The 19,141-nt window shown below is 46.5% G+C and overlaps 1 protein-coding gene across 1 annotated transcript; it reads left to right on the top strand.

Moving 5' to 3' along the window:
* Positions 1–3,357: 3,357 nt before the first annotated feature.
* LRRC32 (leucine rich repeat containing 32) lies at positions 3,358–18,446 on the top strand (the record flags this gene model as incomplete). Its single annotated transcript, XM_082498560.1, has 3 exons — positions 3,358–3,472; positions 11,551–11,641; positions 16,506–18,446. Exons 2-3 carry the CDS (start codon positions 11,555–11,557, stop codon positions 18,444–18,446), a joined length of 2,028 nt encoding a protein of 675 aa, XP_082354686.1. The 5' UTR covers positions 3,358–3,472; positions 11,551–11,554.
* Between the last annotated feature and the right edge of the window lie 695 nt (positions 18,447–19,141).

Raw genomic sequence — 19,141 nt, forward strand, 5'->3', positions numbered from 1 at the left:
CAGGGTGTGGCGTCCCTCCTAGTGTCTTCAGGTTCTCTCATGGGGTTTGCATGGGTACATCGACGCTGTCAGATAACCTGGCTCCCCACAGTCAACCACATTGTGGGTTATCATCTTTCTCATGGGCGCCCTTCCCCACCAAACCAGCTTGTTCCCTCCAAGCTGGGTGTAGTTCTGGGGTTTCCTGCAGGGCCTGCATCAGGTTTGGCTTCTTCCGCTCCACAAAGTCCTCCTGCACTATCTTTTGCACACTGTCTCCACATTATTTAAGGCACTCTGATAGAAAGGTAACAGTGAAACAACGACCTTCAGCGCTGTAAGGAAGCCATCCAGAGCTAGATATCCGAGTGGCATACAAGTATCTAAAGGGTGGGTTGAAGGAGGATGGACCCAGGCTCTTTTCAATGGTTCCAAGTAACAGGACGAGGGGCAATGAGCACAAGTTAGAACACAGGAAGTTCCGTTCAAATACACGGAAACAGTTCTTTACAGTGAGGGTGACAGAGCACTGGCACAGGCTGCCCAGGGAGGTTGTGGAGTCCCCTTCTCTGGAGATTTTCAAGACCCGCCTGGATGCAGTCCTGAGTAATGTGCTCCGGGCAATCCTGCTTTAGCAGGGGAGTTGGACTAGATGATCTCCAGAGGTCCCTTCCAACTCTGATGATTCTGTGATTCTGTGATTCTGTGAGTGCTACATACCTGGACATAGACAGTTTGCGCTAGAGAAGGGCCAGGTCTGTGCAGATCAGGCCAGGGGTCATTCCCTGTGAGACACATCTTTAATGGGAGAGATGTAACTGGAGAAGGATCAACACTCAGATGTCACTGGGAATCAGCCATAGGTTGACCCAAGTCTTCTGCGACCCACACACCAGAGATGGAAGTCTAACAACAGCAGGATCTGTGGGAATAATTCCTTCTGCTTCCATATGATTCTGAAATTTATTGTCAGGAGACTTATTCTTTCTGTTATAGGCCATTTTCCTATCAGCTAGCCATGAACCACTTGGAAAATATAATTGGACCCCTGCCTCTAAGCAGCAGACCAACAGCTGTCCTCCAGGCTTGGCGGCTGTGGCATCAAGTTGGCCACCAGGTTGGCCTAGCATGGTGACAGGAGGGGATAGAACATGTCCTTGTGCCTCAGTGGGCTCTCTTTGTGGGTCAGTCCCAGCCAAATAAGCTAGGACGGAGTAACAGGCGATTTTCAGCTTGGGTGGGAGGTATGTGCATCAACAAACACATCAATTTCAAGCTCATGCCAAACCAAAGAGTGAGGCCATATTCACTAGGCATGGTGCCACAAGATGAAGCAATAGTGGACAGTTAGTTTTGGCATCGCATGGAGGGGGCAAACACAACTTTCAGATCAAAAGCTCACTCCTTGGTACTGCCCAACGTACCTTGAACTTGCCGATCTGAGGACATCAAATAGGTTTTGGGACTGCTGCACACAAGTGAGCTTCTCCATAGGACCTTCTGTTGCTGGGACAAGTCAGTGAGGGATCATTTCTTACTAATTCTTAAGCCATTTGGCCTTTAATAAATATACGTACGCAGCTGTACACAGGCAATAACGATTGCAGTAATAAAATCATTATTGTTTACTTACACGGGCAATAGCGATTGCAGTAATAAAATCATTATTGTTTACTTCTTGATCATTATGTGCACATTACTATTAAATTTATTATCCTTGTTACATGCTTATTGCAACATCGTGTGCAAAATATATTGACTGCAATATTTAACGAACCACATCTTTCACATCTGTAGACGTTTTCACCTTGAGTCTCCCACTGTGCTGCAGCATCTGAAGTAACTCTGACTCACAGGAGCTGGTGTGCTACAGAAAATGAGCAGTAACCTGTTGCAGAGAAGCAAAAGCCGGGAGCCGGCATATGTTTAGCAGAATCCACAAAGCTGCTTGGCACGTGGCATAAAGGGACGTGGCTTTTTACCTGATTTTGATAAGCAGATCCAGGAAAGTGGGACAGAATCGATGCTCTGCAGGAGAAGGGAGTCAGCACCTTGTTTCTTGTGGTGAAACTCATTGCCTGTACTTGCACACCAGGGTGCAATGCCACGTGATGAATGCCAAACATCTCCTCCGAGGGGGAGGTCACTCGGTGGAGGTGTTCCTCATGCATCTAGGGGAGAAGGTGAGAGGTTTGCAGTGGTCCCCAGTGCCTGTTGGGGCTCCCCAGTGGGGTGGCACAGGGGAGGTCGGGTCCTGGCTGGTGAAGCCAAGACTCAGTTGGTCCTAAGACACCCACTTAGGAGCTGGCAAAACCCTATCAGAGGTTTTTACTCCTACAAACTAAGATGTGGAGCCAGCAGACACCTGGCCAAGGCTCCTCTTCTGAGCGGAAGAAGATGACACGGACAGTGTGCATGTCTCCTGCTGATTTACATGAGAGCATTGCTTCTGAAGTAAAAGGGAGTTTCACACCCGGGGAAAAGAAAAAAAGATCTGTCCCATCGCCCTTTTTAGAAGGCATTTACATTATTTCCCGTTGAAGCGTTAAATTGAATTTATCCTTTCCCCCAAGGGTGTGTTTGGCCATCCCACTGCTCTGCCACAGAGACACACCTGAGCTGTTGGGACACCCAACGCGATGCGTTTGCCCTGTTACAGCACTTCCCTCCAATATGCCTTTTTCCTACGCACCCTATCCCGCGCGGACTCGGAGTTTAGGTTTTGCAGTCAGCCCGGACCCCGTGATTTAACCCCAGCCCCGGCGAGAGCTCTCCACGGGTACCTGCAGGTCCATGTAGCTGAAAGCCACAGGCTCCCATCCGTGGGACAGACACGGCGAACTTCAGAGACACGCACGCGTCCCCGAAGCCTGCGGAGGGGATTTTTTGTGGTATTCGCAGACTGTTTCATGTGTCAATACGAGAGGAGCGTAACCACCAGCTGAGAAACTGCAGGAAATAAGCCAAGGTTGAATGAACGAAATGGAAAATAAAGAGAAGCGCGGAGGACACACACATTTTAAAACTATTACGGGGGTATGTATTCACGTGCTCGCGGGAGCCTGGGAATATATAAGAGCTCATGACTGCGAAGGAATGAATTCAAGGACCAGTCTATGGGGAGTATTTTTTTTTTTTTCCCTGTGACTTCAAACTTCTCTCGGAGCTCGCAGAGTTTTAGTCAGCTGGCATGCAACAGAGGTACGACTTCCCCAAGGAAACTCTTCCTCGGCTTGCGCTGGAAAGGCTGCTGGGAGAGTCCGGGAGGCAGAAGGCTGCAAGCAGAGGCGAAACCTCCTCCTCCTCCTCCTCCTCCTTCTCCTCCTCCTCCTCCTTCTCCTCCTCTTCCTCCTCCTCCAGCCACAGAGCAGGTACGTGGAGACGCGTGCGAAACCGGGAGCCTGCTGGAAAGTTGAGCTTTCGCCTGCGGGAGAGACGGGGGCTCCGGTGTGACTTAGAGCTGCAGCCTTTAAAAATAACACAGATGAGGAAGGTACTGTATAAATAAAATATACTGTGTTTATGAATAGGCTGAGGAACGGACTAAACACACTGTGTCGATGGCTCTGTCCACACAGCTGTATATTTAATCCATCAGGGACTTGCACTGCAGCGAGTGAGATCCTTTACGTTAAGGAGGCACCGGTTAGTTTATAACAATACAGTTGTCGTATGCCTGCTTTGTTATTATTCTCCGTGTTTACAGTAGTGGCAGATGGGGAGATGGGGTTTGTTGTTTTTTTTTTTTCTTTTTTTTTTTTTTTTTATCTTTCTTCACAGGACTTTAGTCTATTTATGGTGTTACTGCATTATAGCGCTCTGAACCCGGAGTGCTGCAGAGCTCAGCACTGTGCGCCGGCGAAACGCTGCTCTCCGACACCGAATCCTAATATAGCCTTGGGCAAATCACACAGTCCCCTGGTGAAACGGGCAGAATGCTGTTTTAGCTCCTCTGCTCTCCTTGCTATCCGTGCTGTCCTTGAACTCTCCCTGTCGGAGCACGAGGTGTGAGATGTGGCAGGGTTATTTCTCTGCTCTTAAGATCCTGACAGCTTGAATGTCACCTTGGGTGAACGGTGACTTACTGACGGCGTTTTGCTGCATCTGGACTGTTGGCACGAGGAATTAACGTTTAGACGATATTTGGAAATAGTAAAGTTTTAGAAAACCCTGCTTTTATATAAAAGTCACAGATAATTCTCTAAAGCCAAACCCTGTTGTATTTTTGATAAAAGCACTAACATGTTTCCCTTAAATAGAAGCCAAAGTTTGGCTTTCCGCAACAGTGTAAATTTGGTTATTTACTAAGATGTCATCATTTCAGCCCTCAAATCATCTTATTATTCTAAAATGCTGAAATCCTCTAGTTTTCAGTGACAAAAATTCACTGTCAGGCATCTCTTTCTGGAGCAGATGGTTACACCTTAGTGACTGTACCAGCGCTTGGCCTTTTACTAATACCACGATGGATGGATTCAAGGGGGGGGTATCAGCACCATGCAAGTCAAATCTATCAGAAATAATTTTCCTCACTTCATTCTGTCTCCCGTTGGGTCACATAAATTGAGTGCTCCTTCTCTCAAACACTGACTCCACCATCAGTAAAAGAAAAATTGCTGAATTATAAACCAATTTCTCTCTTTCTTTGCTGCACTTAGATTAAAGCTGGTGAGAAAAGGTTCTGGTTTGGTTCCTGGATTTGAGTTTCTCCAGGAATTTTGTTCTCCGGGGAGAGTGTTTCATGTTCAAATAGTTTAATCTTCAAATGCCAGTTTACGTCAGTTTTTGTTGACGGAAGTGTTTTCATTTTCCCATCTGTGGGTATCCCTTCGCCCAGCCCCTCGCTCAGCGAGTCTCCAGGCTGGTGGGTTTCATGCAATTCTCATTTGGTTTTCATTTTCTCTCCTGGAGAAAGGAGTAGAAAAAAGGGTAAATGGTGTCGGGGAACTGGCTAATCCCTGTGCGCCCAATTAAGTAAAAAGGTTAATTTTTGGTGGGGAAATGCTGTTGGCTGCATACCTGATTGAGGTGCATGTGGAGAGAGAGAGAGAGAAGGAAGGAAGGCAGCAGCTTCAAAAGACAGCAGAAAAGCCACGTTGGGATCACAGGAGATGTAGGAGTCCCTATTTTGGTGTGTGGACTTGACACCAGAGAGGCAGGAGGCTTCATCTGCCCATGGGAAACCAAGCATGGAACAGATGGTACAAGCAAACCGAACCAGGAGAAGCAGCTCCTGGAGATGTTGTAGGGTCTCAGGAGCTGGAGCTGTGCCTCCTTCTCAAAGGCTGTGGCTGACAATGGCACGGGCTATTTATTTTTCGGTAGGGTTAATATTAATGTTGTCTCCAGCTCCCTGGTGGGACGAATCACCAGGGAGCTATTCCAGTCGAAAGGGAGCAAGACTCGTCCCACTCCTGCCCTTGCAGTTCAGACCCACTTTCTGAGGCGGGAGCTTGTTTTGTTTACTTCTCTGGAGAGTTTGATTCATGCGGCTCGACACAGGACTCAACCCAAAAAGCAGTGCCTTAGAAAGCAGCGGCGTTATGGATGGACGGACTCCAAAAGGTCTGGAGGTTCGAGACACGTAATCATCAAGACATATTCTTGTTTACCCGAAACCCTTGGGAACCTGCAGCAGATTACAGAGCGGCTCGTGAGAGCCAGCGGCTGGGATTTGCTTTCCCTTCTTGCTCTGGGCCAGGCTAGGAAGGGGGTTTGGAGGAGCGGAGAGGTCTGACGAGGTGCCCACCAGCCCTAACCCCCAGGCTACTCCTGGCTTCGGGTGACGTGGGGTGAAATCTGGCTGACGTTGGCAGAAACCGAGCAGGCAGCGATTGCTGAGGAGACCACAGGAAAATCAGGAAGGGCCTGATTTCACCAAGTCACAGGTGCAACCCCTTTGGCATCAGTGGGGTGGGACAGCCCCTGCTGGTTTGTGCCAGTGGGCAAAAGAGCTTGATTCTCTCATCTGACCGATGGAGATCACCCAGCCTCTCTGATGGAGATGACCCTTGCTCTGCAGATGTGGCTACCAAGCACGTGCCATGCTAAAGTTTCAACACCACTTTAGGGTGTAAACTTCAGGGTAGCCCAAAGTGTGAAAATATTGAAAATGGGAAGTTGGGCAAACGTGTCAAGGTCTTTGAAACTATTTACTGCCAAATCCACTTTAGGATCCTCCTTTGCCCCTTTTCCCTTTAGGAAAGGGCAAAAATGGTAAGGACACCGCTGATCTTTCCCAGCATGGTTGTTGTGCCTCCAAGGCTGTGGTTTTAATGAAGCAAAGTCCTGAGCAGCAGAATCAGTGCATGCCCTTCCCTCCTGCTCTGGTATTTGTTTCTGTCCAGGCTCTTCACAGTTCGGCTGGCACAGCTGCTCGGCCACTTAGTAGAACAGCCTGAGGAACAGAGCTGTTTTTTTAAAAAGCCCAACCAACAAAAAACCTGCTATTTTTTTCCCCTGTGAGTCCAAACTTCCCACAGTGCTCTGAACATCCAGGTGTAGGAAAATGTGAAGCTGCAATCATCCCAGCCACTCGCTACTTTTCATTACAGGTGTGATATTTGCATTCCCTCTCCAAATCAAATCAAAATATCCAATTTTTTTTTTTTTAAGTATTTTTCTTTTCTTGAAGACCTCAAATACTTGAGGTTTTCCTTGCGAAAGTGGCTGTGCGTTGCAAGCGCTATTGCACGCTGCTGACGAGGCGAACTCTAAACCCAGAGCATCCAAAAGGCATTTAGACCTCTGGGCACCACAGCGGTCCTCAGGTTCAACATGAGTTTTCCGCTTACCCCCAAGGGCATCGCAGATGGAGCGTGCCAAAGGGATCGAGCTGCAGCCAGCTCCGACCAAGGGAAGCTTAAGACACTACAGGATTGGGAAGAAGGTGATTAAAGCTAGTCTAACGAGAGCCCGATCAAGGAGAACTTGTCCAGGGTTGTGACAATCTCACTGGCAGGCCGTTCTCATGAGAGCTGAACGTGGATTTTTTAATCCTTTGCACCTAACCGTGCCCCTCTCCTGCACACATGCATACTGCCCCCTCTTCGTTTCATTTATGCCTCTCATTTCAGCGCGCACTGCGAAGGAAACGAGAGGGTAAGAGCCCAGCTCTTGGGCATAGCATTTCAACCACGGGAAAAGTGCGTTGCAGCAGTTCAGGTTTGTGAGGTTGGGAGACAGCAACGGGGAAATCTACGTAAAGGCGGGTTTTCCAGAAGCGGGTCTTAATTAGCAAAAGGAAGTGAGGAAACCAGCAGTCCGACAGCTGCTCTAGCCCTAGAGGGCAGCACAAAATAATGAATAAAAAGCTGAACGCGCAGGCAAGCTGAAATCATCTTCTGCATGCCAAAAGCACCCCTTTTTGCGATGGGGATTTTTCCCAGCATGTCCGGGAGATTCAGCGCTGTGTTACTCGCTGCCAAAAATCCAGCGGCTCATCCAGATGTTTGGATCCCCCCGCCTTTATCAAGGTCCCCTAATTCCCGCCTCGTGCCATGAAAAACCCTTCCAAGTCAGGTGCGTTGTAGCCGACACTGCCCGCGGACTGCTAACGCACTCTGATCAGTGGGACCGCAGCAAAGAGAAAGGGTTATTTCTTCCAGGACATGTCTCCACATTCTGGGCTTTTATATTGATCAGCCGTGAATTTGAAACCTTTCATCCTCAAGCGCCACTTTCCTAACGATGCAGAGAGCGATTTAGGTGCCGGGGTAGGAGGCTGCAACCCTCCGGGAATGTAACTCGCGGACACAAAACCCTAAAGTAAACACGCCGCCTTGCACCGCGCATGCAGCTAAACAATGGCATCGGCAACGATAAGTCACTTATTCCCCTGAGCAAACCCGTGGCCCGATCCTGACAGTTCCTCTGGCAAAAAAAAAAAAAAAAAATTAAAAAAAAAGAAAAAAATCTCCCTTGTTTCTCACCGCCTGCCCCGAGCGAGGACTTCTGGATGTCGCACAGTAGCTGACTCCGTCCGGAGCACAGCGGTGGCTAGGACCCAGCAAGAGCCCGGAGAGGAGTCCGGAGGAAGGCAAGCAACGTAATTTAAAGCAGACACTGTCCCAAATAAGGTTCTTTCCCTGAAAATGCCTTCGTTACGAAGTTATATGTGAGCCTCTTGGCGTCCCGAATGGGTGAACGTGAAGCTGAAGAACAACTTCATCGGTACCGGGGCTGAGCCGGTTTTTGAAGACCTGGATATGCTTTTTAAAGACATGATAAGGAGTGTTCAGGGATGCGAGAAACCCTTGAAAGAAGGTAAATGTGAAATATTCATTCTTTTTAACCCTGGAGGCTCTAATTTAGCAGCAGAGGGTCTTGTGTGAAAGAGGATCAGACCCTGGTGGTACGGTTTGTGATTTGTGTATTCTCTCGTGTTTAACCTCTCTTTGGCACAGGGCAGTGCCTCTGTTAATTGTCTAAGCAGTAACAAAAATTACCTTTGGAGGAAATTTGGAAGTTCCTGCTGCTGTTAGCTACAAGTAACACCTATGAAGTGGTTTCAGGGTTAATACTGTAATAGAGACGGAGGCAAATATTGTTTTGGAGGGGGAACTGGGCAAACTGGGATAAAACCTTGATTCTTTCATGGTTTCATATGCGTCTTGGGGCAAATCAGTGCTCTTCTCCGCCTTTGCCCTCCCATCTGTTAATAAGTGGATATGCTGACATGGTTTGTGTACCGTGCCTTTTCTAGATGCTAAATTATTTGACCCACTTCAGAAGATTCCTTGGGGGGTGTTGCTCACCTATCTTTTTCAGCTGTGGCTGGGGCCGGGTAATTCTGAAGTACTGTGACGGAAAGCTGTGGCACTGAACGTGTTTCAGAGCTCAGTCCTGCTCTGAGGTATGCTGGGATTTTTATCACAGCTGCCAGTGGGGAGCAAACTGGCACCGGGCACGAAGTTGCTTCAACTCTGGGAAAGCCTCAGAGCAGTAAAAGGTCCTTTAGGTCAAGTTGCTGCTACTGCTGCTCCCGGACTGTTTTTGCAAGCTGTGGTTAGAGACACCAGTGCCAGTGCCAGCAGGCAGGGTTTAGCGGTGATGCTCTGTGACACCAGGGCAACGGGGATCCTGGGAGCCCTGAGCTCTGCCCTGGGAGAGGGTGGTGGACATCTGAGACCTGCTCAGAGGGCAGAGAGGAGTGGGATACAGTGCTGTGTGATGCTGGGTGTTGCTGAAGAGGGTCTAAATGTTGTCCAGAGAAAAGCTGGGTGGGGAAAAGTTCCTCAGCTGAACTGAAAACCACCGTGGGAAGGGAATCTCCATAAGCGATGAGGTTGTACTGTACCATGAGGAGTGGCTTACTCTCCTCTGGATGGAGTCCATGTGGACTCATATGGGAAGAGACCACTGTGTCCTAGTGCTTCAGGGTGTGGTGACCTCCTTAGAAGCACCTTGAGGGACAGCATCCTTCCTTATTACAGAGCTGTCTTACACGACGAGCCATTGAACCACATTTTTGTGTTCAAATACATCAATTTCCCAGTTGCTCTATAAACTTACAATCTAGGAAGTTTGAAAGCATGTTAAGACCCTGGATTGTGTCAGGCTTATTATTTAAGAAGTAAAGGGACCATATTTTGCACAAGCAGCGTGACAAGAGAAGACATTGCAGACCGCATGGGACGTACTCCATCCATCAGGGTGGTGCCATGTTGTGGGTAATATCCATGGAGATTTCCTCAGCTTAACTCATTGGATTTAAACAGAAACAATTTCCATTTGAGGGCTCTGAGTAACGCCTTGTAATCATCGGTATGTTTGCCTTTTCTCTCAGTTCCAGCAAACTAATACCCAAATGATAAAACTCATTTTCTCCTCCTTAGGGGAGACACCCACTCCTCTAATCCTGGGGCATGAGGAACAGAGGGGAACAACAGAGACATTATAGATGGTGGTATCAGCAATTCCTCCTTACACAGGGTGATTTCAGTGTATTTTGCAAACAATTATTAAAAGGGTCGAGAACGAACATCCTTCTGGTCCTGCTGCTGAGCCCCAAAGACAAACTCCAAGCTCCTTCACCTTGGGGTCTCAGTTCATCATCCATCACTAGTTGTTTCCCTGAACTGGAAGGAGTGTGCAATCTGAAAACAGAGCAGCTGTGGTCTAAGCCTCCCCAGTTTCTCCCTTCCTAGAACACAACTCTTTCCTCTGGTTGGGAAGTGGAGGGATGGGCAGGTTCCCGTAGTGAACCTGTTGGCTTTGCCGTTCAGCAATTGCGCGGAAGTGTGACCATCAGCTGCATCCCGCAAAGAGTGACTAAGCGGAGGGATTTCCACCAGCTGGGAACGATCCCATCTCTTTTGTTTCCAGCTTCCTGATGCTCTGGTGGGCGAAAGCCGCTGAGTAACGGTACATTGATGCCGGTTTTTGGCGGCACATGTGCATGGGATTGGCCTGTGCTTGGAGTTTGCCAGGTGCAGGCTTGCTCCTGGAAAGACTTAAGAGCAGTGCTAGCGAAGCGCTGTTGCATGGCTTCCAGCGAGGAGCTGGCGTGTGTCTCACCAGCTCTGGATATGGGTAGAACCAGCTCAGGTCTGCCTGCAATAAACCACACAAATACAGACAGATTCGGCATGTTTACAACTGAGGTGGTCACAAAGAAGTGAGATCTGGAGCTCACGTCAGTGGTGACCACAGACAGAGACCTCATTAGTGTCCATCTAGAAATAAGATGTTTGAAGAATGGATGCTTTTCCCTTGACCTCGTTTGCATTTTTCTCCCATTGCCCAGTGACAGGCCTCCCAGCGTTTGGCTCATTTTGCACTTATTTCTGTGCTTTTTTCTTGTCTGGAGTGCTTTCCAACCAGCTAAACTCTGATGAATCCTTCTTTTCAAGCAAAGCCATACCGTTTTGTATCGGTCTCTTTTTAAGGCATCTGCTTTCAAATTTATTTAAAAGCCTGCCCATACCTGGGATATAAAAACCAGAAAACTAACATTTGGACAAAAGGTTCTCAGTCCATTCTTTAAGCTGTTTATATTAACTCAAAAAAATTGGATAAGTCTGTAAAAGCTCTTTGATACTCTGGGATGAGAGGAGTGGAGAATGTTGTAGATGGAAATGGAAACTGTTCCCAATGCTTGTTGTTTCTCAGTGGCAACGGTTCACTTCAGTCAGGTCTCAAAACCCCAAAACTTCAACCCAGCTGCAAGTACCTGAGCTGCCTCTACGGGGAGAGTGAGGAGGTTCTGGAAGGTCACTTAGTCTCTGGTGGTTGTCTTTCTCAGTGATGCTAGACACATGTGATGCCCAGCTTGAGCATCTGGACTTCATTGGGTGGCCTGGGTATCATCTAGGTAGCACACCGGGGCAATCCCATGAAACACTTTGGATCTCCTTTTCAAGCCCTCATATATATGTCTCTTTTTCCTACCGGACTCAAATGGATGTAAAGGTAATAGGTAGGTCATAAGTGCTGTAGGCTCAGAGATGGGTTAATTTATTGCACTGCACGTGTGCTTTTCCATGTTAGACGATGTTCTGGTGCCAGCTTTCGCGTGCAGGGAGTGCCATGTCGCATTTGAAAGCTAACTGTAATTACCTCTTCCTGCAGAACCATGAAACTGTACATCGTCTTCTTCCTGGCAGTGGTGAACAGAGGAACCTCTAACAGTCAGCCCGCAGAGGGGACGTCCTGTGAAATGGTAAGGCTGTCTCCCTGCTCAGGCCCCTTGAGATCCTGGATGAGGTTGGGACCCCCTTGTTACAGGCACTGCAGGAATAGCTGTGGTCTCTGAGAAGGACACCCCCACCACCACCCAGGACCAAGCTCTCCGTGACGGCAGAGGTGGTCTTTGCTGGGTTAGTCCAAGCTGTTCTTGGGCTGTGTCCTTGCTGTACTGAAAGCATATGAAAGGAGGGGGAAAAAGAAGGGTCATTACCTCCATTTTTTAATAAGGGGGAGCTGGTTGAAAGAAATTTGACCTGATTTCCCCAAGTCTGTACAGGGATTCTGTGGCTGAGAGATAGTGAAAGAATTTAGACCTAAAATCCACTCCCTTACATCAGGCCTCAGTTCTTTGTGCTTTAAATAAAGCATCTTCTGTGAAATACATCTATACCGGCCCTTTTGTAATAACAGGGAGGCTGACCTCCTCTGCCCTGACACAGCGCTGCTGCCAGGGGAGTTGTACCTGACTTCTGCTGGAGGCAAAAAAAAAGTGACAAAGCCTCTTGTTCCTGTACAAAATTTGCTCCTTGAATTTTTGCAAGCACCTGGTACAATAGTATAAACATTATTCATAGCTGAACTTGCTCCCTTCCCTATCCAAGTGCTGCTGACTGTAACAGGCCATTTAAAAATACTTATCTTTTTTTTTTTTTTTTTTGAATGTTGAAGCTGTTCAGCACAAATCTTCAAGAACTTCCAAAATAGGCAAAAAAATAATTTGCTAGCTGTACACATCTCCCTTATGGGACTCATTCCATTCCGGCCCACCCTGCCGTATTGCTGCACTTCCTGAATTCCAGAGAAATTAAGACCTAGTATATATAAAAAGATCTTGGGAAGGTGACTGGGTAGCTCGCTTCGTTGGCTGGAGAGGGAAGACTGATGAAGCCACTGTAAACACGACAGCTTGGGTCGCGTGTATCATAGTCATACGAGGGCTGGGAGAGCCACGCAGTAATCCAAGCAGGTTCTCCCCGTCCCATTTCTTGGCGGGTCACAGATCAGGCCGATTGCTGAGAAGTAAACACAGGCTTGTTTCCACCACTCCACTGTAAACTGCTTTCATCAAGCCAACAACCCAAGGCCCGACGCAACAAGACTGGGATAAATTGGGCCCCGACAGAAAACACACTGCAGTTAGGAGCCGGGCTGCTCATCTGGTATAAATTAACAGCTCAGCATCGCTGATGTCGATGTTGATTATCTTCCTTTGTGGGGTGTTTGGCCCAATGGAAGGAGGATAGTGTAAATCCAAACAAAGCTTAAAGAAAGAGGGAGCTACCAGACTAGCTGATGGGTCTATTGAGAGTCCTGCTTACTTCACATGATTGTTCTTCACCACAGCCTCGATGTTTTACATGGTACTTTCCCTGTGGTGACACCTTTAAAATCACAAAGGCTCAGAAATGGAAACTTTCATCCCAGATCCCTTGGAAGAGTCACAGAATCACAGAGTGGTCAGGGTTGGAAGGGACCTCCAGAGATCACCCAGTCCCACCCCCTGCCAGAGCAGGGGCACCTCCAGCAGTGGCACAGGACACGTCCAGGCAGGTTTGGAATGGCTCCAGAGTGGGAGACTCCCCCACCTCTCTGGGCAGCCTGTTCATGAGTCAGAAATGCGTGCCCCTCTCTTACTCACCACTGGTGCTCCTGTTGTTGAACCAAAGTCTTGTAAAAGAGGTTTCAGGAAGTCAACAGTCCCTACCAGACCCCTGATATGGGTGTGAGCTGCACTGATTATACAAGTTACTGCACATCTACCCTTTTGAGAGACATCAAGGCACAGATTGAATGTCAGGAGGTCTCTCCTAACTCATGTTGCCTTCCAAGGAGAGCTAGTTCATGTTTTACTTCCCAAAGAAAGATGTTTCTGCTAATTCATGTTAACTGACAGAGGAGGAGCTTTCAAATAATTTATAGAAGGGAAGGGTTTTTAGCAAATTATATCTTACCTTGCATTTACGTGATGCAAGAACACGTGCATAACCAGTTACCACAGGTCAGCTGTTACCTGGGCCAATTGCTAAGGTTTGGTTGTGTAGCTGAGCCTCCCACTGAGCCGGTCTTCTAGAGACCGGACATGGACACTGTGCAAGTGCAAGTCAGTGCTAAGTGGCTTCAGCCCAAATTTTTTGGTTGAAACGCTCATGGGTTGATACAGGAGAACGCGAGTGGAGGCTTGGATCCAGCTGCTTGGTTTGTAGGGCTGCTACTAAGGTGGGTGACAACTTCCACCCAATCCCAGTGATGCTCCACTTCTGAGCTGTTGGGTCATTTTTTCACCAGCACCTGAATGGGACCAGACACCAAAGGGACCAAGTGTTCCCCACTCTGCAGTACTTCTTGCCAACGGACTTCAAACAAGCTGGTGGCAGCACCGGCAGAGATGATGAAGTCAGAACATGAAACCGGCAAAAATCTCTTTTCCAGCCTCAGGCTGCCAACCCGCTGGGCTGCGGGGTGGGAGGAAGGGAGATAGATACACGCAAACAGATGCTGTTTGCTCCATCCCACTGAGACATGCTTCATCTTTTCTTCCTAGCGCTGATGAGAAAGAAATTCATGCAGTTTGAGCCTCGGGGAAGAAAAGATGGTGCAAAACAGACTAGATAAGAAATTCAGTGAGGATCAAAATCGTCAGTGAAAAGGAATGAAAGTGAAAAAAAAAAATGGGAGGGGAAATGTTATAGGAACAAATGGCAGACAGTGGGAGGTATAGATTTTATCAGTCCCTTTTATCACTGGGAGTGTTCAGTGGATGCAGATTAAAAGCCCAATCCTGCAAGATACACGGTGAACTGGGACTGACTTCTCCCCCATCGACTTCAGTGAAAACTGGCGTCAACGGGAGTCGGATCAGGACCTGGCTAAGGCGCTGGGTGCCCAGAGGGAGCGGAGGGTGCTCAACCCTTGTTGAGATCTGGCTCAAAGTGTGGGAAGAAACCTGGCATCTGCCTGAGGCTGCAAAGTGGCTGCTGCTTTTTCGCTCCGGATTTTTGCATCCTCTGGCTTCTCCCTCTTCCGCAAAATGACGAAGAAGAGGCTTCCTGCTCTGTTATTTGGGCCTCGGATAATAAGCCCAACTCTGTGCACGTTTTCGCTCAGAATAAGCAAAAAGTGGCGTTGCAGGAAAGAAATAATGTCAGGAAAAAGCCGGAAAATTCCCTTCCCTTCTTTTATTTAGCTGGGGTTTGTGTGAGTGAGTTGGAGGGAAAAAAGGAGGGGATTCAGGTTTTAATAGGCCATTTACTTGGGATTTTTGAGCAGGATGTATCACGGGAAGGACTGCAGAGTCTTTAGAGTCTGTAGACTGCAGAAAGACTGCAGACTGCAGAAGGACTGTAGATACACAGCCTGTGTATATCTGGAGTTTGGATGAGCACTTGCACTTCTCTGGCACATTTTTGTGCGGTCTCCAAAACTCACATGATGCAAAAGAGATTCACAAAACGCTATCGCCCCACTTCTCCTAAACAGACCTGCCACTTCATTCACCTAAACATTCACATGAAACAGATGGTTTTTAATATTTTTTACTTTACTTTACTTTTTACTTTACTTTTTTACTTTACTTTTTACTTTTGTTTCTTTTATGTCTGAAAAGCTTTGCGTCATGGAATCTGGATTCTGTTTCTCCGCAGAAGTTAAGATTCAACAGATTTTTTTTCTTTCTTTTTTTTTCTGATCTTTCTACAAACAGCACATGACCCAGTCACCCAAATACATTCATAACAAGAGTTTTCCTCCAGAAAATTAAATGCTGCCTAAGTCTTTCACATTCCACTTCCTCCCGCTGCTCTATGTTCTCCTTAACAACAAAATACAGCTTGACATTTATGCGAGGATGAGCATGTTCATGTTTCCAGTGTTCCTTATGAGCGCATACTCCAAATTTTGCTCTGGACACAGATTCAGTCCCGGCTACAATTAAACAGACGTGTGTCTAGAAGATGGATTTGACTTTGACACTTGGGGTTTTCTCTACCCTAATGCTGAGAACTGGACTGAAAAGGCATGAGCCTCACTGCACATCACAGCTTTTTTTTTCCTCTCAAAAGCTGGCTTTACATAACTTTTCTTTTCCATGTTGTATCACGGGTGTCTTGTGTGGGTGGTTTCATAAGGCACGCGCCACATACAAGGAGAAGGGAACTGTTGCTTTAGGAAAAGGACAAACATGGATGGTAGAAGTTCGGAGTTCGGAGGCGGTCATCAGAAATGTTTCAGTAGCTGAACGACCCGTTTGGTTAAAGATGCATTGTTTAACTAAGCCATGGCTAAAGGGTTAAATATCCGAGGGGTGTAACTAAGAAGGAGAGAGATGGGTTTTGTGGCATAGGATCCTTATACGTTTCTCCACCTTCTTGATTTGGGGAGCTATGCTACCAACCGAGTGGAGCTCTTCTGAGTACTACTTACTATTGCGAGTAGAGTTTGCAAAACCTCATACAGTGATGAAGGGGAGAAAACTAAACATCAGAACAAAAGTGAGGAAACAGTGCTTGATTGCAATGGAAAGAGGGCAAAACTCCTTCACTTAGAACTATTAAAATGAGCCTGGGAGAAAGGTAGAAAAAGGAGAAGGTTAAGTAGGTAAAACATGCAGATAAAACTCTCTATTGTTGCAAGTCAGAAACGTCTTTAAAATGAAATGAGTGCTATTAGAAGCAAAGAAGCGTTAGGATTGTTATTGCTGTCTGAACGCTCAGAGAAAATAGTGTGATCGGTGTTTCAGAGGAAGGATCTGCCTGGATGCTGAATGATATTTTCTTTATATCTCATGCAAAGATGTTTTTCGTTTGTCGTGTGACAACCCCTTTTCTCTCTTTCTCTGACAGGCAAACTCGCAGGCTTTTTGCCACAACAAAGACCTTCACCAAATCCCTCGTGGGCTCCATCCGAATGTAAACAAAATAGATCTGTCTGGAAATCTGATTCAAAGCATCCCTGAAATGCCGTTATCATTTTACACTTCCCTCCAGTGCCTGGATTTAAGCTCTAACCAGATAAGCTTCATCACTCCTGGAGTCTTTGCACACATGACGAGTTTGCTGGAAATAAATTTAGCCAACAATCAGTTATATGAGCTTGCTCAGAATGGGACAGAGGGGATCGGACTTTTACCCAAGGTGGAAATACTGGACTTGTCCCACAACAGTCTGTACAACGGGATGGCTGAGTATTTCATTAAACAAGCTCCAGCACTGCGGTATCTTTCCTTGGCAGACAACAGTATTATAATGATATCGCACAAGATGTTTCAGGGATCTCCCAGTCTTGTGGAGATAGACCTTCAGAGTAATATCATCATGGAAATAGAAGAAGGTGCTTTTGAGACTCTAGTGAACCTTTCCAAACTCAATCTCTCCATGAATTCAATTACTTGCATCTCCGATTTCAACCTCAGGCAGCTGGAGATACTTGACCTTAGCAGGAATAGCATTGAGACCTTCCACACTGCAAAGTCAGATGATGAATATAGCTTAAGATGTTTGGATCTGAGTGAAAACAAACTGCTTCACTTCCCAGTCTTCCCCCAGGTAAATAAGCTGGTAACTCTGAATTTATCAAAGAATTTAATCCAGCTCACTGCTGAATCCCCTCATAATAAAATGGACTATATGGAAAATGAATGGCTAGATGCTTCTTTTCATCTTCTTGATCAGAAGCAAAGTAGAAACAAAAGTTCTCTTTATTTATCCCAGCTTGTATATTTGGACTTAAGTTATAATGAAATCAAATCCATTCCGGATGAGTTCTTCGAATCAATGTTGTCCCTTCACACCCTTAATCTCAGTAAAAACTGCCTTCAGGCATTTGCAGTAACTCATGACAGTGCATTGGTCTCCCTAACTGTCCTCGACGTGAGCTACAATGCTTTGCAGAACCTTCACCTAGATGCTGGCACGTTGTCAAATTTGAAGGAGCTCTATATTCAAAACAACCACCTTCAGACCCTGCAATTTGATATCTTCTCAAGTCTTCCTAGCCTCAGACTGCTTAATCTACAGAGCAATAATATCAGCCTTTGCAGCATGTACTCAGGATTAGCTAAGCAAAGACTCGCTGGGGAGGAAAGTGGTTGCGTATCGTTTGTTGATTCTCCTGCTCTTCGGTACTTGTACCTTGCTGACAACATGCTGAGCGTCCTACCAGCATACACTTTCTACAAGACTTCTCTGATTGTCTTGGATCTCTCCATGAACCCGGGACTCAAAATAGAAATTAAAGCATTATCAGGACTGGAAAAGTCTCTGGAATATTTGTACTTATATGGCAATAGCCTGATAGATTTAAATATTGACTTGCCTCGTTTTAGTCACCTTAAACATTTAAACCTCTCTGAAAACCAGCTGAACTGGCTGCCTAAGTGGGGTAGTGACTCTCCACTGGAAGTTCTGGACCTACGGAACAATAGGTTTAGCACATTACAGAACAGCAATATTTTAGCATTAGAAAATTCCCTTAAAAATTTGTATCTCACTGGGAACCCACTCAACTGCTGTGGAAACATCTGGCTCTCATCAATGATCCAGAACAAAAACGTCCAGATCCCCAATGTGGAGCACTTAACGTGCCACCACACTCAGAACTTTGGGTACCAGGAAGAAATGCACATCGGGAACATCAGACCAGAAGACTGTGAAAAAGAGGATCTAAAGAAAATCAACTTCCTTATTATATTAACATTTGTGTTGGTTTTATCCGTGATCATCATTGGCGTGGGTTCATTTTTTTGCTTCCGCAGGCAAAACTTTAGCCATCAGTTTAAAGCATAGGAACACAAAATGCCTTGAAAACCGAAGAAATCAGGTGCTACACTGCCGGTGTGTAGAAATGAAGGGTAAAATTCTCATCTTTGATTTTTAACTGTGGATTTTAAGATGCTTTCAAAGTGCCCCTGAACTGCAGCACTATAGTGCTGTGTGTTGCAGGGACTGAAAGGAGAATTTGCCATGTTTTGCACTTGCTTCATTAACAAGCAGATCAGCTTAAAAAGCTTATAGAGTGGTAGAAGAGGCCACTGTCAAGCCCTGCTGCTGTTTTGAGGGCTGCGTAATTTAAACCAGACCAAAAGAAAAAGCCCTCTAAGGTCTTGAGACTTTTCACTAAGTTCAGAGACAATTTGTGATGTCACCTTCACAGAAAGACTTTAGGCAAATTGAGCGTTGTAACTGAATCACCTTTTTTATGACCATCATTGATGCCACCAACTGAGTAGGAAAGCCCTTCTCAAGTTACGTGCCTCCATGAGATACTTTGATTTGGTCTGAACTTTGCTTTTTCCTAACTGGATGGCTTCTAACCGGTTGGCTCCTAACACTTCTTAAACTGAAATTATACCAACCTACGCCAGGGCGGGACACAATACAATCTCTCACTCCTTGAAGTTGGTTGCAAATCTCCCGTGAGTTCCAAAACAGCAAGAATTTAGCTAAAAAAAGGATATTAAATTTTGTGTCTGTTTTGCTCA

This window comes from Vanellus vanellus (genome assembly GCF_965231255.1).
Source record: "Vanellus vanellus genome assembly, chromosome: 1".
In the NCBI taxonomy this organism is placed as follows: Eukaryota; Metazoa; Chordata; class Aves; order Charadriiformes; family Charadriidae; genus Vanellus; species Vanellus vanellus.